Below are 27,903 nucleotides of genomic sequence, written 5' to 3'. Positions count from 1 at the left end.
TTATAACATGTTATTATTTTTAAAAATTAATTAGCTAATTAACGCTTTAATCAGCTGATTTCTGTCAAAAAATATTAATAAAGCGAAAATTTTTTTATTAATTATTCTAGCTTATATATTTATATTTATATTGTGTATGTTATAATTTGCTAATTAAATTTTAAAATAATAATATGGTAAAAGTTATAAAATAGTAATATGTTGTAAATAATATATTATAATACCTTATTCTCGATTAATATTTTTTCTTTCTAAAACTATATTTTTTTGAACAAATCTCCTTCGAGTTTTAATTAATTATTAATATTAAGTCATGTATATAGTATATCGCGCGCGCGCTATTAGAATGAAGTTGCCGATGTTTGTAGCCTCGGCCATTACCGAAACGCCGCGAGTATCAGGCAGTTGGAGCTGCGTCCCGCTGTGATTAATTAGTACGCATAATCGTTAGAAACGATTTCTAACCTTTGTATTGTAATATTTATCAATCGCATATCATAATTTCAATGTTAATATGTAATCGTAAATTGTTCGAAACGCATATTTCGCGAAAAATTCGATGCAAAATCTCTTGCCAACATAACCCAACTTGATCTGTTGTCGCGCGCGCGAATGTGTTACGATCCGTGAATATATTTATCGTTAATTCTAGTTTACATATTTATATTGTGTATGTTACAATGCAAAATAATAAGATTATTCTAATATATGTATGTATTTTATTTGTTACAGGTAGCATTGCGATACACAGTGCGATTCACGCGTCGTGTCGGGAGTGCCGTGTAAAGTTTCGCGCGTCGGGAGTGCCGTGTAAAGTGTCGGGCGATCGTAATTATTCGTGTTTTCGCGAATGTCGCGAGTGCTACCATGGACCAAGAGAGGAGGAGGAGGCCCGGGGAGGCATCGGGCAACAGCGGGGCAACTGTAAGGTATGCAATATAATAACATTTTTTCTAAACTGCATTGTTTATGAGATATTCACATATGTATATTTACATAATTTGAATATTTTGTTTACAGATCAAGGTACTGTGTACTACAACTCCGCTATTCTACGTATCGGTGAGTGAGAAATTGTTTATTTTATAACATTTTTATAGCGGTAATGGGGGTGTATAATATGTTGAAAATATTAAAGTAATATATTTTAAATAATATGTTATAATATCTTATCTGCGATTAATATTTTTTGACAAAAATCAGCTGATAATTGTCAAAAATATTAATCGAATTTAAAATATTATAATATCCCTTTCTAAAAAAGGCATGTTAAGTCGATTCTTGCAACTATTGTTGCATCTATTCGCGATGTGATTGACTGTTTCGATTCGCATTGTGTGTTATATTTATAGTATAGAGAGGCTGTCATCGCGAGGGTTAGCAGTTTGACAGTTTGTTCAAAATAAAATAAAATAAAATAATATGTTTTAAATAATATGTTGTAATACTTTAAACTCGATTAATATTTTTGACAGTTATCGGCTAATTTCTGTCAAAAAATATTAATCGCGGATAAAGTATATATTATAAGTATATATTATAATATATTATATTATTTACAACATTTATTATTATAATTAAAATAATAATATTTTGTAAGTAATATAATATGTTATAATACTTTATCCGCGATTAATATTTTTTGATAGAAATCAATTGATAACTGTCAAAAATATTAATCGAGTTTAACATATTATAACATATTATTTAAAACATATTATTATTATATTATATTTAATTTTATTTTGAACAAAATATCAAACTGCTAACCCTCACGATGACAGCCTTTCGATGCTACAAATATAACGCACAACGCGAATCGAGACAGCCAATCAGCATAGCGGAAAAGAGGCAATAATATACTTGCAAGAATCGACTGAATATACCTTTTTTTAGAAAGGATTTCTAGTACAGTTATTAAGATATATAAAAAATATTAAAAATTTATGACAGATGACATCTAATAAAATTTGAAATAAAATAAAATTTTCTTCATATTATACACTTATTCAAAGAAATTGCAGATAATGATCGTTAAAAAAGAAGTTGTCACATAAAGATAATGTATATATATGTTATATTTATCTTGTACATAAGCAAGATAAATGAAGAGAAGTTTTTATAATACAGTTAAATATACATATAAAATTACCTTTGTTTATCATGAAAGTCAACTGAAAACTCGTGATAATAATAAGCCAGCAGTTACAATTAAACCATTTTTTTGAAAATATACGATTCTCTTGGTTTCACAATTCTTTTTTATTCCTCCACTGCGTTGTTACTGTGCTCACGAAAATCGTAAAACGACGAAGAATGATACCGCTGGTCTCTAATATATTTTACTTCGCTCCACGATGCACTCTTTCTTGTTATAAATCAGTTCTTATTTCGGCGGCTTTTATAAGATTCGAACAGAGCTTTCCAGAAATCTAACATTGACGAATTTCGTTTTCCTTTGATAATTCTGATACATATCGCAAATATTACAGCAATCATGTTATTATCTACATAGCGTAATATTTACTCGCCATACTGTTTTTCTAATATTATTGAAATTGCGGATCTTGTAAAAATTATTGAGAAGATTTCTCTATTTTTTTTTTTTTTTTTTAATTTTTCGAGTTTTTCTTAATCTTTGCGAAAAGAATCTTTGAGCTACATATTAAATAATTAATTGAAGTATTAAGTATTTATTTCTTCGAAAGAAGAATTATATTTAAAATTATATTAATATTTGTATATATAAACGTATTTTCTTTTATTTAGTCGGCTTTTATCTGGAGAGGGAAAAGAATTTACTAAATTAAATGATTTCTAGACTGCCTCATTATTATTTTTTCAATGTTCATAAAACGTCGTACCTATAGGCTTTCACTGACTACCCTTAATGTGATGAGCAGGAGACGTAATAAATGTGAAGTGCCACTTGATAGGGATCGTTGGATTCGTTACGCTCTTATTATTTCCATGATACGTAAAACGTAGCGTTCCACTTAGGATAATGGAGATAGCCTTGACATCCTCGAGAAAAAAAACTGTTCTCATCAGTATGTTAGTCATTTCGCAATTCAACAACTTGAAGAAAGGAGTATAAAAAGAACAAAAGGATACTCGAATACTCAGAAGACTAAGTAACTCCTTTCGCCCCGTGATTTCCTTATTGCGCGGTAGGAGATTAATTTAAATTTGCATTTACTTAAAACAAACATCATCCACAGTTTTTTTTTTCTTTTATAAAACTCGATATAATAACAATCGGCCTGTCAATTAAGAAGCGTTCTTAGAGTTTTACGATATTCATTGGAATTTATTCAGATAAGTAAACACGTTTTTTATTTATTTAGTTCTTTCTTTATTAGTGCTAACTGACGGAAATATGCCAGCTACAACCGACTGAAATGATTAATTCGCTTATACGACCTCCCATAATTATGTTTCGAAGCTTCTCGAATTGAGTAGTCCTATATAGTACACCATATAGAACGTCATATGGGGGTAAGCCAGGTGTCGGCATATCCGCGCGATCTACCTGTCCAGCACCTGCCTTCGCAGGAGGTACACTCATGGAATCCATGTAAATTTAACAATATATTACACACACGCATTTTGAAAAGAATAAGTTTGAATAATTTTTTTATGGGAAAATTATTTTTAATAATTTTCACATCTAATTAATTTTTAGAATACTAAGCGCAAATAATTTACCGAACTTCTTTCGTAATATCTTGGCAAAGTTCAATTTTTTTTCCGCAGCTTAAACATTTTTGCAAAAAATAAATAAAACAAGCTTCACGAATCACCGCTTGACTGCTACATCAAGTAGCAAATTTAATTTAATTTCGATGAAGATATTAATTTTTTTTTTTAAATATGAGTTAAGAAATTTAAGTAGGTCGCAGAGAAGTTGCAGAGTTATCTCACGGCGCGGAATAATCTTAGCCTCTCTTCCCTTCTTCTTCTCCTATGATCCTCCTCTGAGTCCTCCAGAGAGAATGGGAGGGAAACGGGGCTTGAATTCATTATTTCCTCGTTCCCGAATAATTGCATTCGGCTTCACCGGACCGTAATTTTGTGCAGCCGACTCTTCCCGTACGTTTTTAGGGCGCGTCACTCTGTATATTCGGGTGTGCGTCTTCTCCTCGCTGATTAAATTTTGGCTATCATCAATCAGAAGCGAGTCGGCCAATGAGTTCCTACAGTGCAAATTATCTTCGCACTTGATACCAGTTTCTTATACCTAATGTCTTCGTAATTTTCTATAGTAATAAAATCTCCATTTAATCACTTGCAATTTTTGTTTTCTTTTCTCCCTCTTCTCTAATATACAATATCTTTATAAAATTTACTTAAGACGCTTTCGATTTACTTGTCCCCCATCGAGAATGCTTTCGAAGGCAATAACATCATCAGCAGTTGTATTCAACGTTGTCGTTGCGTCATTCACAAAATAGCATGCTGACCTTCGGAGCAAAGTCACCTGTTTCGTTGCGTAGTTGCGTAGCTAATTAGTGCAGGATGATTTGAGAAAAGAGAAGAAAAACAGCGATCTTGAAAAAAAGCGAGGGTCGAGTCGCGACAAATTACAGCTGATGAGGCGCTGTGTAACTTATTTACCTCCCGCGATTCCGTCGCGAGCGAAATCCGAAGAAAAGAGCCGGCCATACATCTCGTCGCATTATCCGGGATTGTCTTCCAACGGATGAGCGTCCGTGAAAATTTTGCTTGACGATCACGGAGACGACGGAGATCGTCTCTGATGAGAGCAGACAAGGCCGTTCGAGGCCGTGGCTCCCGCTGTCGAAGCGAAATCATCGATCCCCCAGGGTGCCACCGGCTGTTGCCACCAATCACCGTCTCCGTTCATGAGGAAGGGCGAAATGGTTCCTGACGAATCTTCTTTTGCCGGATACAATAAGCTCGCTGACGAGAATTATCGCAGCGCAGCTGCTTCTCTAGCAGATAATTAGGCGATGTTTTTTTTCTTCTTTTTTCGCGAAATCGCAGAGCTTTTGCGTCTCGCAAATTTTTCCCAGACAAATATATGATATATATCTTGCTGTTTCTATGAGAATCTTCGTACAAACTGTATACTTCTACGTTGATTTTCTGATCTTCATGTATATCAAATACTCGTGAAATTTAGCTTTACGTGTCGTAAAATAATAATTAAACGCATTTTTTATTTCAAAAATTTTATTTATTTTGAAATAACTTATGAAAATTGTTGCGACATAAAAATACGATTTTTTTTTTCAAAAAAATTAATTTAATTTTATGTTACGGTAAAACACGAGTAACTGTTTCTCTTTCTGTAGTTATTTTACTAGTGACCGGCGAAAGATCATCGAATAGACGATACACGTCTTCGGTAACGGGAACGTTCTTTATATTCGGGAGAATACACCTGTCGCCAATCGTTACGAATCGTCTCGACGAGATTACTCATATTGCAGACGATGACTAATCGCATTAGAGAGGAAAGTGGACCAAAAGGAAGGAGAAGGCGAGGAAGTGCGGGAGGGGAGATAAAAAAAAAAACTAAAAGAATCGTTGCAAATATATGTTTATCGGTTAGGAGAAGAAAAACTGCTCGTTCCTCTGGCGCCACTCCATGAGAAAGGAGAGAGAAATCGGCGACGTCAGACGAGACGTCAGGCGACGTCGACGACGGCTGTTGCCTCATGTCGAGTCTTCGGAATAGCTTTCGTCATTTCACTCAACACCTCTTTGTACTCTCTTTGTCTCTCTCTCCTAAGCTCGACTCTGTAGTCGCGTAAGGTGTTCAGAATCCCTGTTGTTTTGCAGCGAACAAACGTTCGATCTCTTCTGGCCTTTGTCCGCGGCGAAGTTGATCTTGGTCTTACGAGTCTTATTTTTGTGTATCGTTCTAAATCGCGGTGAGTGCAATTAGCAATTGATAATATTAGCTGTTAGTAGTTGTATTTTTGTGACTGCAGAAACAATTTTTTTTTCCGTTATTAATCTTTACGAAAATTAATTAACATTAATAAGTATTCGTAACTATAGTGTTGCGATATCTCTCGATTAGTGCAATAATAACCATCTCTCGTGTGTGAAGCAAGAATATTCAATTATCAATTAACAGTGTGATGTGATGATTCATACTATTATAATTAAAAATGAAAATAATTAGTGATAGAGTATGTTGGATTCTCACGTTTATTACGTGACAGTCTCGATAACGAATTTATATTAGCAAACGGCCACTTATACCGACAAATATAATTTCTTTTTACACACACAATTTATGTACGCGACTCTCACTTAGTTTTTCGTTTTCATCTTCTCTCTCGTCCAACACGACGCCGTAGATCCAGCGTGGGTGCGTCGGATTTATTCACGTTAAACGATCCGCGGTTTGTCTGGCCAGCGTCTGGCACCCCGTCCTGCTCGTAAAGTCACCAGAAAATAATCAAGATGTCTACTGAGCTTCGAGAGTAAAATCACACGTTTCGAACGATTATATCTTTTTTATAGCGGGACAGAAGTGTTTGCAACCGTGGCTTTTCGATGATAGAATAGGAAAATAGACAAGAATCAAAGTAGTCCGCTTTGAATTTCTGTTGCAATTTATAAGCGCGTGTGCGCAGTAGATGTATATACAAAAATTAAATTTCGTTTATAAAGGAAAATAAATTTCTTTTGTAAAGAAATATCGTAAATAATACACAACAGCTCTGAAGATTCATTGAATTATACTAGAATACTCTCATTAAAAACAACAGAAATTATTATCTTACAAGCACGATAATTTATACAACAAAATCTTCGAGAGAATTTTACCGTCTGCAATAAAACAAGTTATAAATCGCTGAAAAGGATGTCGTGAAAAATATATGTATGCGAAATCGATAGGATGAGTGGCTTACGTGAAGGGATCGCGTCTAAAATTGATCGATAGCTGCCGAGAGCCGCTGGATACTTATGGCAGGAGCACGGCAGGAGAAACGTTGTCGATCGAAGGACCTCGACTTACGTAAAACCCTTTGCGCTCGATCGAATTTCCCGACCGGCCACACCGGCGACGACGACGCGACGTCGACGGCGGTCTGTACAGTCGTGCGCGCCTATTACGAGTCCGCTTTACGATCGCCTCGTAAACGTCCGGATCCGCGAAATTGATGGACCACTATACGCGACAGCCCGAGCACATGCACACACGGACGTGCTGTCGCACGAATTATCCAGTCGATCTGTGTCGTTCCGCGTTACCCTTAATGCGCCCTCGTGTAGGGTCGATATCCCTACATAGATACAAGTATCTGATGACGAAAAGAAATTAAAGAAATTTAAAAACTATTTCAATATTATATCTTTGGAGTTTTAGGTTTATTAATAAAATTATTAATGATATTTTTGTTTCTTTTTTTATTATATATATACATATATGTGAAAAAGGAATTTAATATATTATGGGTTGAAGTGAGAGAGAAAGTTCGTGAGATAATGAGAATTATTTCTGGCAGGTTTAATGGTCAATGACGTGTATCAGCTGTTTTCCATCGCGCCAAGCATGATGTAATATTTTCCTCTCGTTCCGCAACTTTACATTAAAGCTGTGAAAATACGCGAGAACACATGTTCCTTATTCTTTCACTTCCGTGCAGAATAAAAGATTGTTATTTTATATATCAGCGGATACATTCCGATATAAAAAATATTTTACGCAACGATTTAAATTCTTAATGCACATGCACTAGTACAAAAAAAATCTTTCGAGTGTGCATTGTCCGCGATGACATTTGCAAAATCCACGGAACTTCGAACGCCGAGTTATCCAGGAAGTAGATGATATAACACCAGCGTCAGCGTGTTATGCGTTCGTTAGTCCCGCATAATATTCCCGTTCTTGTAGGCGGAGATTCGCCAGAGTCTGATCCGATCCTTTAAATATCCTGCGCTAGGTGGTCGTACGGCGATTTCGCGTTATTATTCTGCACTGTACTACATCGTCGCGCAGAATGTTATACGATGTTTCTGGGTTACGACCGAAATTTCACGCGACAGTTTCGTATTTCATATTTAATGGAATTGTATATGTGTTTGTGCATGTGCAATTCGCATTGTCCGGTGTGAAAGACGTGTGTACGTCGCACACTGACCGCTGTAAATTTATGATGTATTTGTACGAAAGTCTCGTTGAAATCGTGCGATTCAAAACTTGTTGTGCCAAGTTTGAATGTTTGTTCTCTTGAGATCTGGTTGAAATAACATTAAGTAACACGTGGAATAACATTACGGATTATTACATTGCTGTTGAAACGCTCAAATATCTCACCAAAATCGATCAAAACCTCGAATTCCTCCCTTTTGGTCTTTTCTGGTACCTTTAGTACCCGGCCATTTATCTCAGCTCTGGAAGATCAGAGTGGCGCTTATCGCTCAGACGGTGGCAGAAATATTCGAGAGAGATGGAGAAATCGAGCGAAACGGAAAAGGGAAATATACGAAACACCTAGGCCTCTATTTTCGGTCCTCCGCGTCCTATCTTTCTTTCTTTCCCCGTTTGTCTGTGTCTGTTATTTGCTGGCTATTCTTTGATTCTATTCCTTTGATTCTTACACGAAGTCTCATCGCTTAAATGATAACCGATCAGAATGATAAATGATCAAACGATAATCTCTTGGGGAATTATTGCGGATCGAAGGATTTTATTTTGCTTTAATAAAATTTTAAATTGGGAGTCTCCTTCGGCGATATCTCACGTGCTACATGCACGAAACGACCTGGTTCCTTGAGCGAGATCGATCGACCGCCTCAGGCGACCAAGAGTGCTCGAAAAAGAGTCGAATCGGCAGATCTTCGACTGCGAAGAATCTCTATCAAATTCTCTCGGGCTTTGCAGGAACGCGTATATTTATATATATATTTTACAGAGATTTCGTATACAATAACGATATAATACGATATATTGAATTAAAATAAAAGTTTGTATTATATAATCGGCATTTAAAATTCAAATTTGTTTTCATGACATTTTGCGGCAATGCGGCGAACATGTTTGCTCTATTTCTGGTAAGGTATATCCAGCCTCTCTTTCTCTCTTGCGGACTTTTATCACAAGGAAAGAGAAGCAAGAAAGGAGTAAAACGGAAGCGACATAAGGCGATGCAGTGTCAATAAACTGCGATATCTTTTTTTCTGAAAAAAAAACCACGTTTTTGTGACATGCACACGTGGAAAATGATTGACGGACAAATATATATGAATATATTTCAAGATACGCCGAATTGTATCGCCTTGGATTATCACGTACGTGAATTACACGGAGACCATAGGCCAATATCCGTCCAATGTGTCGTCCACGTGAAATCTCGATTCCCCGGATAGAAGCCGACACGACGGAGGCGCGATACCTCGATACCGTCTCGCGCTGTCTCATGCCACGTCGCTAATTATAGATTGGCTGCCGTCGACGCTGCGGCGCGACGAGAGCACGACGACCACACTTCGAAGGCTTGGACTTGAACCAATCCTGACCTTCCCTGCCGCTATATGCCGTCGTCGTGCCGACCTAGAATATTGCGTGCGCCGTATCCGGCGCACCGTAACGGACGCGGGCCATGTATAGTGTGTGATGTCGAACCGCGGACCGGATCACGAACGGATACTCTCGCTCGTTTTGCCGCCGCGCTACTCCGATATTCCACATAATTAACACTCGAGCCAAATGTCACAAGTGCCAATGAAAGTGAGGCAATCGATATGGCGATCCATAACTTAGAATCTCGACCTTGACGGAAAAGATACTGTATTCGCGAAAGAGACAATTATTAAAATTAAGGTCATCTATTATGAGATTCTCTTTTCTTTTTTTTTAAATTTGTTATCGAATTTCGCGAATAAGCTTTCGATTGCAAGTGTCGTATTATGTAGATACGAGTCGATTATGTAATAGTAAAATATCGATAATGCGATTAATGCGATGGATGATAAAAATAAAACGCCAGCCTAGGTCAAAGCTAATAAATGCGTACAAGCGTTTATCACAGCAGCGTGATAGTTAGAATTAAGAGTTGATTGAGCATCATTTGCAACTCCCACATTCTTGCTATCGGCTTTTTACATACGTTGATCTGGACTCTGTGTTCGGTTATATCTCCAGTTCAAGCGCGAGCGCAACTATCTAAAATCCGTTCGAGATTAAAATTTAGCGTGCTAAATGGTGTAAGCTTGTAAAAGAAATCTGCTTTCACCTTTACACTTCAGATACGCTCCGAGGACTTATCGCATTCCAAGATTAATATCTCTCGCGTCTCGCAATCTCTAATATTAATCACTGTAACATTCAATTAAGCGGTTACCACAGTTACCATCGCTACTTTACGAATGCGGAAGGCAAAACCAGAACTGTATCGCGAGGCGGGCTTCTTCCGATATTCTCCATTACATATTCATAGTATGCACATACACAGGCGAGGCTTAGGCGCATTTGGAAAGGTCAGGGCCGTAACGAGACCTCTGAAAATTCATGTTGCGCTATACAGAACGGTTCGGGCTCGCGTATCCGATGCCTGGTGTTCCATTCCAACCCAATTCCCTTTCTTTCATCATCCGTCCTGGACGGCTTCCAAGCAGCCGAGCGGAAATTAATATCCTCGGGAAATCCACGAGGAACCGGAAAATAGTTGCTGAACGAAAGCGTGGTATCGACCATCCGCAGAAAGGAATGCATCGGCAGGAGTAGATCTAATTGAGCCCTGATGGGATTATCGTCGGACAACGTTCAACGAGGTTGAAAAAAATCGATGAAGGAATCGGGAACGAAGTTATCGGGATTGAAAGAAAGAGGACCGAAGAGATAGCGGCATGCGTGTCTAAATGCAATTTCGACGAAAAGTGATAGGACTCCGTAGGGTCGAGTCCTTGTTAGAGAACTTCAAAGAAAAAATGAAAATCTCGTAAGAAACGGACAAAATAGAACAGAATTTCAGATAATGCCCGCAAAAACTTAATTATAGAAGCAAGAAGAATTCTGACAAAATTGGTTGAAGCTTAATATGAGGCGATCAAAGAGAAAATCAATCAATTGACTATAAAGATTACTGGAAGTCATTTATGTTTAAAAATACAATAGCGTTTTAAAATAATGATTTCGTATTCCAAAGCGAAAAGCGATATTATTTTCAAGTATATATAAATTGTGCAAATTCCTATACTGTTTTGAATAGTTTTGAATAGAATAGGAGAAGAGATGATGAAAGAAGGAACTGAAAGCAAGAGATCAAGAGAGCTTCCGTCTTTAAAAGTAGCCGGTAAAGAAAGGCGAGATTGAAATGAAAACTAATTTCAATGGAAACTCCACGAAACTCCACTTTCACACACATACACATACATAGACATATGTTCTAGAGTCAACGCTCGAGAAGTTATCAAAGCCGAGATGGGAAGCTGCGAAAATTCCTAACGCGCCGATAAAGGCCTCGTGGCGAGAGAAAGCGAAGATAAAGACATCAGAGAGCAATCGGTATTCAGCCCCTTTCAGCACGATCGCGTGTAAAGAGGCGGAAGATAACGCGCGCGAAGAGGGTGACGAAGATCAAAGGAGGAACGAGGCGAGGACGACATCGGGCGTCATCCCGATCGTAGAAGTTAATTTCGATGGAAGATCGGTGAGAAGAGAGGTGAAGGGGGAGGGGGACGGAGCATCCCTCGCGCGAAGAAGCTTCATCACGCGTGTACCCGAGCGAACCGAGAGCCGCGAATGAAGATGAAACGGGAGAGAAACGAGAGCCCGAGGGAGACAAAGACCGGACCAAAAGAGATATCGCGGGCTTTCGGAGGTTTTCAAGGGAACCGAGAGGCAAGATGGCAGGTGCGGGTGATTGGGGGCGATCGATGAACCTCCGAGGAAAAGCCTGGGGTAGTGGGTGTTAGAAGCATGAAAGGGAGGAAGGGATAGAGAGGAGTGCCGTGGGGCGGATACTTCGAGGGGGATGCCGAAGGGTGCTCGGTCGACCGGTCGGGGGGGGGGGGAGACGTTAGGCCGGGGGCAGGAGGTCACACGAGTTCGCGTATGTACATAGCTTCTCTCCCTAGTGTGTATACTCTTCGTATTCGACATCGAGCAAATAAGCGCAACTTGCACGTGCATGAGATATGCTGTCCGACGTGAGCAAGTGAAGAAGAGAGCGAGAAGAAGAACGAAGCGCAGAATGAGAAACGCGATTGGGATAAGAGAGACGCGGGCCCTTTAGCGTCTCGACTAAAGACGAGAGATCGATAGTCTTCGCTCGCTTCGTAGAGAGAGAATGGAAGCCTTTCGCTCGACAACGTACTTTAAATATTAAATATTTATGGATCGATATATTAAACTCGCGTGCACGAGGTGAATAATAATTCATTATTCATGATGGAAATTACCGACTCGTAATTGGTTGTATCGAACATGATACAATTTTCACAATAATATCTATATATCGGAAATATAGTATATATAGTTAATTAATTTTTAAGTTTCTCTATTTCTCTTTGGTTCATTCGGAATCACGAGAAGAATATATTTCTAAGTAATGTACGTAACAGAAAGCATTCCCAAGGGTTAATCTGCAATTCTAAGAACTCCCCGAAAAGAACAGACCCGGCCAAATGGCCAAATGGACCGGTGAGGCCATTAGGAGCAATCAGAGCGAAAACTCGGGGTCGAATTGAGCAGGATAAACGTTCAAGGAGACAATCGAGTCCGGTGTCCTCCTTGGATGTCATATTACTTATTGATATCAAAGGAATTCCGTGGCGCGCGGAGGTTGCCGGCCGGTAAACGCTCTTAAATGGCGGCATTATTGGTCCGGGGCCGGGCCGGTCTTTGACGGCCCCGAGAATCGAACGTCGTCGGTTGACGACGTTCGATAAATCAAAGCACGTCTCGCTCGTCTGAATTCCGCGCGGATGATGTCACGTTTCGTATCGGGCTGTGAGAACATCCGAAAAGATACCGAGATGAGCGCGGAGATGGAGACGTGTGTCGACAGAGGAATTCGGCGGCCGGCGGTTAGAGAGAAGTCGTCAAGCGCGAGCAATTAAATTAATAAACAGCGAACGCCACGCCGATAAGCGCCCCCGATTCATTCCACCGATACCGCGTCGACGAAGGGCAGAGAGAGAGAGAGGAGGAAGATGGGGTAAGGGGGAGACGATAAAGGTGGCGCCAATTAATTGGCGCGATTGAACAATTAGGATTATCGACGATCGGCTCTTTGTTCCCTTCGGCGATTTCGAGCGTTCGATTAAACTCAGGCGGGGGGTGAAAGGGTAGTTGTGAAAGGGTGTCGCTCGTGCAGAGGATTTATATGACTAGGGCGAATTTCGGCGCGCGGTATGTGTGCGATAAAGTTTCCGGCGAAAGCAATTAATTGCGGCGGATTCTCGCAAGTAATATTGCGAGAGATTCCATCTCGATGAAATTTTCGAGCTACAGATATTACTCACTCGACTCACAAAGCCGTATCTATTTCTTAATGTTCATGACTGATTCGACATATTCTTTTCTTTATTAAATTAATAAGTAATTATAATCTCTAAATATTATATATATATTTCTAGAATCTGTGTGTGTGTGTGTATATATATATGTGAGTGTGTATGTATTAAATTATTTTTTGAAATTTTAATTAATAATTGTTCTCTTTTAATTTAATTTTTATAAGCTGATATATCTGATTTTTTTCATTTTAGCAAAATTAATGTAATAATTGTTTTTCACATTCTTGCGATGTGGTTACATCGAGATCAAATTTAACTTCACTTATTGCCTGCGATTTCGACTAACTCACGACCGCGCGCGATCGTTTGTCTTCGTTAAACAGCAACTGTGACCGCGATAAAAATGATAATGTAAGTATTGCAATAGAAAAGGAGGTAACGAACTCTATAAATAAAGTCATGCCCTAGGATGTTGCTCTCGTTATGCAACAACTGATTTTTTATTAAACGAAAATTATATGCAGAAGATCGATAATGACAAATGATAACTATTATTGCCGCACTGTTGGAGAAAACTGCGTCAGCATATTTGCGTAATAAATCATTGTATTCTAGATAGCTGATAGCAAATGAAAAATTGACTCGTGGTTTCTTCATGTTGAATTTCAATTACTTCGGAATTGAAAATTTTCACCTACTCTAAATAATTAATTCGCGCACGCGCGCGATATATGAATAAAATAATTTATTTTTAAAATAAACGCGCAATTAATTCAGCTGTAAAATCATGGGAAAAAATTAAATTTTTAATTCTTGCTTCAATCATTTACATTTTTAAAAACTCTAACAAAACGAAAATTTCATTATCTATAACAAAAATAATTTTGGACACATTTCGCACGATGATGAGCAAATTATCGCGTACATTAAAACTACACAAATAGGAGCACCGTGGCTGATAACGACGGCGAAAATGGAGAGGGAGAAAGCCAAAGGGTAAAGAAACATAATGCTGCATAAAGTCAACGCCCTGGCAGCTCGCTGCATTATGCAACCCTCCCAAGCGACCAGTCGAACCTCTCTTTCTCTCTCTTTCTCTCTTTCTTTACCATCGTTATATACGCATTACCACCAGCAACCCCACCATTACCGACACGAGCGACTTCAGCAAGGCCACACTGGCATAGCCATCTAGAACCACGACCACCCCTGCAATTGGATATGCAGCTATAGTAAAAGGCCCAAACCTATTTCTATATTTGCCAAGCAGGCTGAATGTAACAGACAATGAGCTGTTCTTGATGATAGAAATGTAATTTATGTTATACTTTGCACAAAAGTGCAAACAAAGATTTGTTATCGAGAAGAATAGCGGAAAAAGTGAAATTATATATTATAACTTATAATTATCATGTGTAAAAATAAATTATAGCTTGGCGAAAGTATTGGATTTCTCGCACATATTCCAATCATTATGTTTCAAACAATTTTTTTATAATCCATGTAAGGAGAGATTAAAAGAGTTCTAACTTTCAAGGAATTTAAAGATCCCAGTAACTACAGAGCTGAAGATTCAAACATCTAAAGGCTCGTAGTATTCAAGGACGTCACAATGATAATTTAACAATCGATAGAGCCTTTACAGAACCTAATAGAACAAACAACACGCTAAAGCTGGCATCGATCGCGGAGTATCGATACGCTATTTACAACCGCACTGAGATTGCTGATATTAGATACACACAGCAATTGTTGCGATCGCTAGTCTTACGGTAACAGAATCAATTGTATTTTATCCTATGCAAAAATAATATTTAAAATTCTGTTCACAATGAAAAAAAATATTAGGTTGTAATTTTCAAAAATTTAAGGATTCCTAAGTCACGGAGTTCTTCGAAGATTCAGATATCAAGGATACCTGAATAATTACACGGTAATTTAACAATCAATAAAGTGCCGTTACGCGGCACTTGATAAAACAAATAACGCGTTTAAAGTCGGCATCGATCGGAGAATATTGGTACGCTATTTACAACCTAGTCAGAATTGCTACACTATCGCTGACTGTGATGTTCCGTTCCCGACACAGTTCTTTGGGTAGCTTAAGCAGAGTGCGGGCACTATCGGTCTACGTATTCGCGTGAATGGTGGCGAGGAATTATCTCTGTTGCAATTATGGAATTGAGATCCTATCTAACCGAGTCGTGCTGGAATCGACCCGAAGCTCCTGACGAATCGCCAACCTACTTACAGCGCGAAATCGAGATGAGACTCCCAACTATGCTCGAATTGAGAGTAGAACGGGAACTGAAAACAGTCGATTGCGTTAAATTCGACGAAACTTTTTGAACCGTTCGTTACAAGATCATGTAATTGCTGTCTTGATAGCATTCCGTAAGATCTAAATAAATCGTAAGAATCATTCGGTCAAACACAAACATTCGCAATGCTGTGTATATTGGCTAAGTTTATTTCCAGATCGTGATGAATTACTTCGCATTTTACGACAAACAAAGCGCTATATAGCAACCGGTATATCAATTTGTGCGGTACGCATTGCCAAGACGTATCTCTAACATGTGTTTGCTAAATGAAACATGATTGTTTCCGCGAATTTCAACGAGAAAAACATTGTATAGTATTTCTTCGAAGGTTCTTTACATATGTAAAATTTACTTTATGTATAAGGCGAGAAATGCTTCATTATTGTCATCGCATCGATAAATTAAAATTTATTTTTTTTTAAATCAAAAACTTGATGGAATTGTATCGTAAAGAATTTGCACATAATACACGGATTTTATCGCGCTGTTTGTCTCGATAATAAATTTCGTCAAATATCAAGATTTTCATCATAGCTGAGGCATTGTATGCGATGCGTGGAGCGAGAATGTAGGGAATGCTCGGCGTACATCGAGCACATGGTCGGAGCACTACCCGTGACAGCAGCTGTCATATACCGACTACACGTATACTATCGTATTCGGTTTCCATCTTTCTTTTTTTCGATATCGCTTCCTATAGACACGCATTTGCAGGTGTTTTACCCTCTTTTCGTTTCTGTCATCTATTTATGTATCGTTGTTTTTTTTTTTTTTTTTTACAATCTCTTGTGTTTTATCTTGATTTTTTCATTACAATTTTATGCAATTCTGTTTGACAATGAGTATAATTTTTCAAGTGTGAATAAAATTAAAAGAGAGATTTTTATTATAGCTTAATATAAATTCACAAGATAAGTAATCTTGGGTATAATTATGTCAATTTATATATGAAAAAATTAATCTTTCTATTATAATTCTTTATTAGAGATATTGTCATAGGATATTTACAGATATAACAATTTTAAGCTAATTCGTATCAAATATGATAATTTCATATTTTTTAAATGCGTCGTGTATTGCATCTTGAATTTTGGTCACATCTCTCTCTCTCGTTTCGAATAGGCAAACGGGGTTGACCTGCATTTCTTCAAACACTTTGAGAGGAAGAGCCGCATTGAATAAAGAAAATGGATCCCTTTTCGATAGAGTGCACGTTCCTTTAACGTACAGCGATGCTCTCTTTGCAGGAACACTGCAGTCTAAAACTGCAGCGATAGCGAACTGTATAAACGCTATGATGAAATAATAAAAGAAAGTTTCACAGTTTGTATACACTCTTTCGTGTTGTGCCATTGAATTTCGAGATGGCAATTTTTTTCTGTCGAACTTTTTTTATCAGATACAAGACATTTTACATTAAATATTTCGAAATTAATGGCAAAGCGCTCATATATGTTAAATAAATATTGATATCTATGTGAAAAATATAAATCTATAAATTATTATAAAATATTATTTTACGTTTCCTTAATTGTTGCGAGCCGAAATTCTATAAATATATAACTCGTATTTCAACTGGGAATTACGTACGGAAACCATATGAAGCAGCCCGGCAACTCAGGGCATTGCTTCAGTTTCGCTGACAGATTACTAAGGATGAGGCCACTAGAATTTATGCTAACTCGACAAGTAATCAGAGCTGGAACATCCGAGAGGTGGTCTGCCGAACAACGCGTGGTTTGCCGAAACAGGCATCGTACGATTTTCTTTGATTACGTTACATAATGTGAGATAGGGCAACGAAACGTGAATTCATGACTGCAACGGCTGCACATTCCCTCCGTGTCATAATTATTACATTGATAATACACGTGTCATGTTATCTTATCGCAAAATATAAAGAAAGATAAGTAAAAAGAAATTTAAATATCTACATTACATGGTAACATAGACATTTCGCGATTTATAAAAGTTTTATGCTTAATTTTTACATGTGATTTTAAAAATAATTAAAATAAGTGTAAACTCTTTTTTGAAAGAAAAAAAAAAATATGCTCAAAAAGTCACTCTATTATCCCAAGTTGAACAGAATCGAGAACAGTTTCCGCCTATGTAGCGGTTTACTTCTCCGAACACACGGCAGTGTCCAAATATATCGGACAGACTATTTTAAACTACTCATTTCTTCGAATTAAATCGTACGAATATTGTATGAATATCAAAGCCAAGGCGAATCAAGGCCGCTAAATGTGGAATCGAATGTGCGGAATCATGTCGTAGCTGTAATTTCGTCTCGAATCTATCGAATTTTAAATATTATATTTGATTTGTCAGATAATGAATTAATATTATCAAAATTCTAATAAGTTCAATCGGTTTTAAACATAAAAAGTATTAAAAAATGCAGAAACACGTAGGTAAAAGGTTATTGTTTAGTATATAAAAAAATTAATTCAATCAAATAATTAGACAAATAAGTAAATTAATACAATAAAAATATTTTTAAAAATATATATCTTTATATATAGTATACTTGTGGATACTTTGTTTTATTGCATACATTTCTCTTATTGCATACAATGTACTATGTATCCACATCTCGGATATCCGTGATACATATGTGTATATCCAATTTCTTTCGGAGGGGACATTGCAGATATACACATGAGAACTGCTTCATCGCGTATTTCTAAACGAGAGATACGCATTGATGATACAGCTGATCTCGCCTGCGGGCACGGATCGTCCAAGAACAATGGCGAAGATAGGGGGAGGAAGGGGGTGGGAGGGTCCGATTCTTAAGGGTCAGGAAGAATTTCGAAATCGTGGGAAGAGGCACCGTGGCGAGCAAGCGCGGCTCTTTTCGTTTCGTTGTTTGTGAGCACGAGCTGGTGTGCACGAGGGGTACACACCACCTAAAGGGACGAAAGAGAGAGGGTGGAGACAGCGGCGCACCACGTCATGCCACCCCGAAAAACCCTCGAGACAGTGCCGTCTTTTGCGAGCGGGCTTTGCGGGCGCGTAATTTTATCGCGGCGCGCAAACCCGACGAGAAACAATTTCCTCTTCCACGAAGAGCCGTGTCGTTTATCGAGAAATCGCCCGCCCAGACCGATCGGCATGCATGTCTCATGCAATTCCAAGGAGTAGTTAACGTAATTCTGATGTCGAGAGCGGATAAGGGCGCGCGGGAAGAAATTCTTTCGGCGGCTAAAAGGGACGTCGGTCTTTGCTAGCTAAGGGCGTCGGTTAACTTTGACTTTGAGTCCTCGTATAATGCCGTTTATAATAAAATCCATTACAAAAAGTGCTAAGAATTTTTCGAGAAAAGTCTAATATCCTAATTATTTGCACATCAGTCGGTCATCCGATAAAATAGTATAGTGTATAAAACTCCAATTCCACGATACGGAGAAATCGCGTTCTGAAAGAGACAATCTCAGCGCGAATGACATATCTATGAAGTTAAGTCGAACGTAAAATTATAACCGCGAGGGGAGCACAGTGATCGTATTGTTAACGCGCGTAGAGCCGCAATAATGTAGCCGTCGTTTGTCACGTCTGGCGCCTAAGTGCACACAAAGAGAGGTCTTACGGCAATATCGGTAAACATTCAATAATTACAATTATTAGTCCGACGATATATTTAGCTGTCGTATAATGTGCTCGGGTCTTGGAAATACAGTTACACAGGGTCAGTAATTAATGTCTTCTTCCACAAACTAATGCATACATCTGATTCATATGCATATGTGATTTCTCGTGTATTTAGTATTCTCCATCAAAATAAAAAAATTGCAGTAATATTGAAAAAAATCATATTTAAATATCGAATGACATTATTTGAAGAAATTATGACTATTTTTTTTCTCTTGTTTATTCAAAAATTTAATATTTTTTCTTAGTTATAACTCTCTTTATTTTCCAATACATTCTTTCTATTATTATCTCTTATGTCCTATATGTTCTCCACTCTTTTTGAATTATACAATTCTATTCACAATGCTGCAATTATACGTTTCATTACATTGTCATGTTTCAAGTTAGCTTCGTTACACCGCGTGCGGATCGAATTATACATATCTCTTGAGGCCTCTCTTGAGGAAATTAATTACATCTATTTACACGTATCTTTCCCTTTGGCGAAGGAGAGGGTGCGATTCCAGAATACTTAATTGTGATGGATTTAAAACAACTGGCACACACACACACGTGCGCGTTAACATCGTTCCGCTTTAATCGAAGGCTCTCCTTGAAAATCGAGAGCCATTGCCTAGAGCCTTCATTCAATTAGATTCGCGATACTCGAAGGCGAGACGATGAAATTCGATCGCGCGTCGTGTCGCGATATGGATCGCTATTGACATTTCACGTCGCGTGTACGTAACTAATTTACGATGAGGTAAAATCGGGAAAAAGCAATCCGCGCTCTCGGGAGACAAGAGACAAGGGGGATGGCGATGATGGCGTCTCTCTGACTCACCCTCGTCATCCGGAGAATTATGGGCGTCGAGTGTTCTATCTTCTCGTAAAAATTCGGAGATTCTTCTCTACGGATAAATCCTGGGGAACACGTTTTCATTATCACGACACGTTAAACGCGAGCACTAATTGCTTTCTCCCGGGAATAGAATAAATGCCGAGGCGCCACGAAAAGAGTTTTTTCGACTAGATATAAATAGATAATCTCCTGTACATTTGTCTCATTGTGAATTTCGAATTTTTAAAAGAGGCATCGAGTTTACGTACAGTTGTCATGTATGCAGATATCGCACAGCAGGTATCGTGGTTTTATCATATTTCTAGAAACGCGAGAAGCCGCGAGAAACGTGACTTTACGAACGTGACTTTACGAACGTGACTTTTTTCAGCTGTCGCGATTATTGTACGATCATCTTCGCATTGAAACCAATAGTTCTTTTTCTCTCTCTCTCTCTTGCTTGAAAATACTTGAGAAAAACGGATGACTCCGAAATCGTTAATTACGTAACTCCTGCACTTTTTTGCTACGTGTGAGATCCGTGTTATTTTCGATGTTTCTAATAAATAAATTCACGAAAAAATATAATAAAAGAAAAAAAACTATAATTTTCTTCATGGCAGCAATGTTAATTTGTGATCATATGATATTTTTACGATAAGTGACAGCGAGAGCATATAAAAGATCAACGATCTTTTCAATCCTTTGATCTGAGTTGTGAATTTCAATTAAGACTCGGATCAAATATATTCATTGGGCAAAATTTCGAAATAAAAGACTCATTTAATTTTTATTTAATGTGTTACCTTTAATATATAGCCTCTCTCTCTTTCTCACTTATAATTGTACAATTTCAACCCGACTAACAGCAGCCAGTTGATGGCAGCTCGATAGCTTTTAGAAAGTATCTAAATTTAAGAAGTGTCCCCACACCCTTCTCCTTTCGATACGACGCGTGGCCTGTCATCTGTGCTTCCTTGTAATGCGGCGATGCGAACGTTGAAATTGGAAGAGAGCAAAAGCGATAGAGCATGACACAGGAGGATGGCCAGGGGGGATCCGTGTTAACCAGAACGAGCGACAGAGAGAAAGAGAGACAGAGCCGAAAGGCGACATGCGAAAAAATACTCTCTTGGCACTCAGCTTCGGCAGACAACGAGATAAATAGCATGCGTGGGTGCGGCTCGACGATGTCTACGGGCCACACGCCACGTTTCAAGTGGATCGAGAGCGAGCGAACCACGTGAATCCGTGAGGGGAACGCAAGAGAGAGATCGGGAAAGAAAAAAAAAAACCGTAAGAGAGCGGAAGAAAGAGCGAGGAGGGAAACACGCCGATGTGTTACAGAGACGAGGAGAGTTCTTACTCACGTTTTAAGTGCACCGACGACGTTTTAACGGCGCATCAGGTAGGAGTAATGCGCGTCGTCCTTGCGGGATTACTCCGCCAGTCCCCTTTGATTGTCGTCTCTCGCGAGGATATTTATGCGTTGTCGGGATAAATAGAGAGGAGAGAGCGCGCGCGAGAAACGAGGGGTTCAGGCGGATGCAGGGGGCATATAATTAACGATCGAACTGCGGGGGTGCATAAAGGTCCCGCATGAATGATATGTGCGCGATCGTCGAAAAATCTGATTAACGAAATTGATCATGGCTCGCAGTCTCGAGTTCTAACGAGTTACTCCGGTAATTTTGACACGATTTTTTTTTAATCAGACACAATTATCACGCCTTTTTTCTTCTCTTTTGCTATACTTTTAATTGATGAGGCAGAGAGAGATTAAAGTAGACTTTGTTCGATATTTATTTTAATTGCATAATTCTTCTAATTAAGTTAAACGGAAAGAGGAAAAAAATTTAGATATATATAACTTTTCATGGTATATGAAAAGTGAAAAAAAGAAGTAAATTATATATCTCAGTGTAAATCATATAGTGGTTTTAAAAAAATGGCTTATTAATGTGAATCTTGCCCGAAGTTAATCCGCATTATCAACTTTTGAATTGCCAATTATAAATCATTACAGAGCGCAAATCACGTGGGTACATTGCCAGAGTGCGAGATGCCGAACGTCTCATGATTTATACGACGTCGCGTCATTACGCTCACGGGTGGCAAATTACGGACTAACTATAATTTATAGCCAATAAATATGGCGCAATGTTATGCGCGAGCGAGGCTGCTACCGTCATATTCAATGACCGCGACACAATCGATTTAACAATCGAATAGAATAACGATTTATATCAATCCTTGCGAAAAGTACAAAAGAGATATTTCCATCGCAGTTTCTCCCTGTCTTCTTAATATCGCAAGTGCACTTTCTGGGTGGTATATATATGTAATTTTTAATGATATTTTTTTACATAATCTATTATTAATTTTAACGCTAATATTTTATATAATATCGAAAAAAATACGCGGCAAATTTCTTTTTAATTCATCTTTTTAATTTATTTTAATATTTCCATTATTCTATATGTATGATTATCTTGCCCATTCATTAAAAAAGGCAACTAATGATAAAGTTGACGTAACTTTCAACCAATTTAAACAGAAATGATAACGTTAAATATTATATTAGTATTATCGCTTCCGTCATAATAATTGTGTTGTCAAAATTTTATCATTTAAGGTTCGTTGGTATCCCTTTTTCGGACATTCTGCGTGTGCAGATAATTCAATTTCTCGTCTCTCTATGTGAAAGAGGAAATCGAGATACCCGAATCACATCACAGCTTCACGGATACAATTGAATTTTGATGCAATGCGTCATGTATTCATCTATTCGTTTCAACACCAAAATAGATTAGGAATAAAGCATTCGAACTTTTTATACCGTCAATCATGCAGAAAAAATATTATTTTTATCAATTTCTATCTCTTTATCATTATAATTCTTCAAAACGCGGGCACGTTTGCGATAATATGATTTATTTTAATAAAATACCGAGAGTAAAGAAAGAATTATTTCGGTTAACAGTCGCATCTCGGCGATTAATTTTGTATGTAGACACGATAATAGGATACTTATGGAAGAGAAACGGCTGAATCTCAGGAATCTGCCCTATCGGTGTTTTAATAATACACGTGTCTGCGTTCTCGCACGTGAACACGTTGCAGGCGCACGACACAGCATGGGGTATGCAGCGAATATTTGTCTTATTTCTTCGATAAAAGGGCGCTCTGTTTATGCTTCGCATTTCAGGCTAGCCGATCTCCTTTGTAATATCCAACGCGGGGTACGATGCGTAGCTCGGGGTGATCGTATCATCATGGATTTTCATGGAAATCAAGGCACGTATATATCCGAGATATTTTTCGATCGTGGTAGATGGATCGATCGCAGATATATTCGCGGCTGTTCGTCTTGTTCGATCGCGCGAAATGTATAAACGATCCCGATTTAATTCATTCGGTTCTGCGAGTCGGACTTTGGGAGAAATCGGATTTAAAGATTACTCCTACGTTGGGGAATCTCTAACAAATCGAGCGACACACCCAATCGGCTAATGCGTGAATAATGTCCGTTGCAAGCAGCAAAAATATAAATCTCGGGTAGAAGTTTTTCGCTGATGAAGGACAGAGATATAAGACTTATAGCTTCTTTAGGAAATCTCATAGTGCATCTCATTAGTGCAATTGTATAGTGCACAGTTGGATGCTGTTAGGAGAAAATCATTTAATCTCGATATTTTAACACAGAAATACAGTTTGTTATGCGAAAGATGAAAAAAAGAAAAATAGAGAAAGCGAATATTCATCTTGTGAAATGAATATTAATAAAAACTTTCCCTTTCTGAATTGCTAAATAGCAAGAGGTCTATTTATATATATATAGTGGTGGAATAAAATAAAGAAACAAAAAGCTCTCTCAGGGAAGAAAATATTAATTTTTTAAAAGCCAAATATATCAAGTCTCATTGAAAAGCAATATTCGTAAAATATTTGATAAAGATTGAAGCCTTCATGAAATTGTAATACTAATTCGCACGCATTATTGTGATTATTTTTATATTTATATATTTTTTTAATTTTTCCAATAATTGAATTTTGAAAAAATACTTTTGCGGTTCTTCTAATCTTTATTCTTCTTTTGACATTAATGACGCTATCAAACTTTCTCGTATAAAAGACATGTAAGGGTGCAAAAATGGTTGAATCCGATCTATCTTTTTTACGCAAGAGTGTTACCGAAAAACTTAATTCTCTCATTCATCTTATACATATACTTGAGAGGATTGGCGCGCAGGCGAGGAAGGAATGTAGCAGCATCAGTTTCATACCTGGTGAGACGGCGAGCGCGAGGAAGGCAACTGCGGCAACGACGAAGAGTATCCTGAGCGCGTTTCCCGAGCCGCGTCGTCTTCTGCCCGGCCTCTTCTGTACGGCGCGACAGCGGCAGGAATCGTCATTGCGGTAGACCCTCGTCGTGGAGTCGGACGGTCGCCGGGGTTGGACATCGAGAACGATATAGGCCTCTTCCTCCTCATCCTCTTCCTCCTCCTCCTCCTCCTCCTCCCCGTAGGGCTCTTCCTCGCCGTCGGCGTCCGCGGGCAGGTCGGCGGCCGCCCTTGCTCGACGTCGACGCGGCGATCTTGCTCGGCGCGGGTCGCCGGCACTGCGGTTGCCGCCGCCGCTGCCGGCACGTTCGATCGCCGGCTCGCCTCGATACATGGCCTGCGGGTGCAGCGACGACGACGGTGGCCAGCAACGTGCCACCGGGGTCGGCTGCGCTCGTCAACGTATCCTACCCGCGGTGGCCGCGACTACACCCACGCCAGTACTACCTGCTACGGCGGCCCGGTCCCTCACCCCGCCTGCGACACCGTGCGACCTGGCGACACGATCGCTGCTGCGAGGCATTACCGCGACCTGGGCCGACTCTCCGAGCAGCCACCAGCAGCCCCACTAGCAGCACACGTAGCACCAACCAACCGATCAACCACTGACTTCCCTCTCCGGAGCCGTTTTTGCTTTCTTCTCTCCGTGCGATCTCTTCTGGTCTCTTCCGGTCTCTTCCGATCTCGGCAACCCCCTGATCACCCTCACTATATATGAGTATACCCCGTATCGGGGTAATCTCTCGTCACAGTTGAATTATCTCTGTGGAATCGACTTTTCTCGCGAAATCATGTACAGCGATATACAGTACGAATAGTCCGTTTTGTTCGACGTTGTTCAGGACGACGACCCGTGACGACGCGCCGCTGCCTCTTTTCACGTGACACACGGACCGTCACGTAGTGTGTATCGTGACGCACGGTGATAACGGTGAAAAAGGCCTCGAGGAATCCGCGTATTATATCCGCCGCGTCTCGGAGGGGAAGAAGCCCTCTAAGAGAAAGCGCGTGTTGTGTATTAACGATGACACGCGTCGAGCGCGGAAAAGAAAGAAGGGTTCGATTGTTTCTGTCCCTGTTTACTGCACCCTCTATATCTCTCTCTCTTCCAGGCCGTCTTTTGTCCCCTTGCCTTTTCTACGCGAGATTCGACAACCACCCTTGCTTGCACGACGGGGAACGACCACCAAGCGTCATCGAGCACCTTCCTTCGCCACTCTTTTTTTCTCGTCGAAAAACTAAACCGATTGACTACCGCAGCTCATGCGTCGTCCAACGCGCCCGGACACTACCACCGTCCGGTAGGAAGTGTCGGCTGCCACGAGGTGAACATCTCTGCGAGGTCTTGCCAGCGGCGGCGGCAGCGGCAGCGGCGGCGGTGGCGGCGGCGGCGGTGGCGGCGGTGGTGGCGGCGGCAACAGTACCGGTGGTAGTGGTAGCACCGTAAAGGCGGTAGTAGCGGCGATGGCAGCTGCAGCTGGTGGTGCACCGATGCATCGAGCAATTGCGCTACGCTCGGTACACGGTGGTCCCGGTGGTACTTGTAATTCGTACACGGATAATCGGACACAGACAATCGGTAGTTTAGAAGACGTCCAGGAGTTAGGTCTATGTGAAAGGGTTTATTCCCTTTCTCGCATATTAAAATATAATATTCGCGCGATCCCTCCCGACGGCCTAAATAGATAATCCAACCCCTTCAGCTAGAGTCTTTTCGCGCAGAGGTCTGTCTCTATCTATCTATCTATCTATCTATCTATCTATATGTCTATCTCTCTTCACGTTTACGCTCAGTTCTGCTGTCGCAGAAGAGCAGACCCGATCCGTCACCGTGAACTCTCGCTCGCGCACTGCCGTGGCTCTTTCGCTCCACTGACTGGGGGATAACGCGCCGGCTGCCAGCAGGCCAGGCAGTGGTGGCGAAGCTCTCTAGTACACGGCCAGCTACTAAGCAGCACCACGCACGACGGGCAGCCTCACGACTGCCCTCGACTGCCGTAAGTGTGTGTCTGCTGTTCGCCCGTCCGTGTCGTGTCGTGTCGGCGCGGAGTGGCGCGGAGCGGCGCGACCTCGCGCGCAGGCGGCGTCGGCGTCGGCGTGCGTCGAGCGGAACGGCGACGACGCCGTTAGTCGGCGTAGCTACGAGCGAGCGGATGCCGGCTTGTAAGGCAGAGAGACGGCGGGCGGTTCTTCTTTTTCGCTCTCTCGTTCTCTCGCTCATTGTTGGGACCAACGACGGCGGTGGTGGAGGCGGCAGCAGCGTCGCCGCCGCCGCCGCCGCCGCCGCCGCCGCGACGACGACGACGTCGCGATGGTCCCGCGGAGGAGCGCCCCGTCGATGCCATCGGCCTGGGCCGAAATCGATGCCCCGCAACGCGGCGTCTGAAACGCGGCACCCCCGTCGACCTGTGTGTGCCACACACCACGGCTACAGGCTACACACGCCTTACCCCCGGCGTGAATATACCGGGTGTTCTATTTCGCTCTTTGATTTGTTACAAAGTACCCCGCACTAATCTTACGTGAAATGGATTTCGGTTAGATCAGCTGGTTTTTTCATATGTTGTAGCTTATGACCTGTTGAACAAAAGATGTATTGGCCTCAAAGCTAAATAATGGACAGTTACTGAACTACAGCCAGTCAAACAACTCAGTAACTGCATTTAGCTTTGAGTTTATTACATTTTTTTGTTCAGCAGGTCATAAGCTATAACGTATTAAAAAAAACAGCAGATTTTACTTAAGATTCAATTTTATATAGGATTAGTGCGGAATTTTTTAATTTACATGGAATACAATTTTAATACAAGCTTAATAATAATTTTAAATGTTCTCTTATATATAAAGCGAGATTTAAATAAACATTCTACATGCATGGGGAATTTAAAAATACATAAAATAGCTTGAGAAAAATACATCGCAATCATATCATTTAAGATGATTTAGTTAGATGTAGATAGAAGTAAAAGAGAATGAACGTTTTTGATGTTTGTTTTTCATATTTTAATAAAAATATATCTTTTTGTTTTTAGAAAGTATAAACCTTTGATTTTTAGAACTAAAAAGCGCGGCACACCTCGTATATGCACAACCCAGTGTACAAAAGATCACGAATATATATATTATTCTGTCAAACAAATGTATACTGAACAAATACAAATATATGTACATTTATGTCTAACGTGCAAATTTGGACGTGTATACATGTGTTAGTATTATACAGGCATGCGGCAATACTGTGTACACACTGTCGACATACCGAGGGATGTAGACGCAAATAAGCAATCGAACGCATGTACAAGTATGCGGA

General features: G+C 39.8%; 2 protein-coding genes across 8 annotated transcripts in view; one reads left to right on the top strand and one right to left on the bottom strand.

The window, feature by feature from the left end:
• Window positions 1-1,114, top strand: part of LOC145943495 (uncharacterized) — a 122,474-nt gene extending 121,360 nt beyond the window's left edge. For 3 of the 4 annotated variants that reach the window (XM_083051052.1, XM_083051069.1, XM_083051059.1), the window contains 2 exons: window positions 733-929; window positions 1,021-1,114. In XM_083051052.1, the coding sequence (XP_082907178.1) occupies window positions 733-929; window positions 1,021-1,089 (266 nt within the window). In that variant the 3' untranslated portion in view covers window positions 1,090-1,114. Of the gene's footprint in view, window positions 1-732; window positions 930-1,020 lie in introns of those variants that run through there. The other variant, XM_083051076.1, reaches the window with a different exon arrangement.
• LOC145943424 (protein kinase C-binding protein NELL1) overlaps window positions 1-25,922 on the bottom strand; it is a 74,628-nt gene extending 48,706 nt beyond the window's left edge. For 3 of the 4 annotated variants that reach the window (XM_083050929.1, XM_083050933.1, XM_083050940.1), the window contains exon 1: window positions 24,537-25,921. In XM_083050929.1, coding sequence (XP_082907055.1) covers window positions 24,537-24,927 — 391 coding nt within the window. In that variant the 5' untranslated portion in view covers window positions 24,928-25,921. Of the gene's footprint in view, window positions 1-24,536 lie in introns of all 4 variants that reach the window. The other variant, XM_083050944.1, reaches the window with a different exon arrangement.
• Between the last annotated feature and the right edge of the window lie 1,981 nt (window positions 25,923-27,903).

Source organism: Prenolepis imparis, unplaced genomic scaffold (genome assembly GCF_030444845.1).
Source record: "Prenolepis imparis isolate NDT839.2.m4 unplaced genomic scaffold, iyPreImpa1.0 SCAF_1, whole genome shotgun sequence".
NCBI classification, from domain to species: Eukaryota; Metazoa; Arthropoda; class Insecta; order Hymenoptera; family Formicidae; genus Prenolepis; species Prenolepis imparis.
This window is presented reverse-complemented; position numbering and strand designations above follow the sequence as displayed.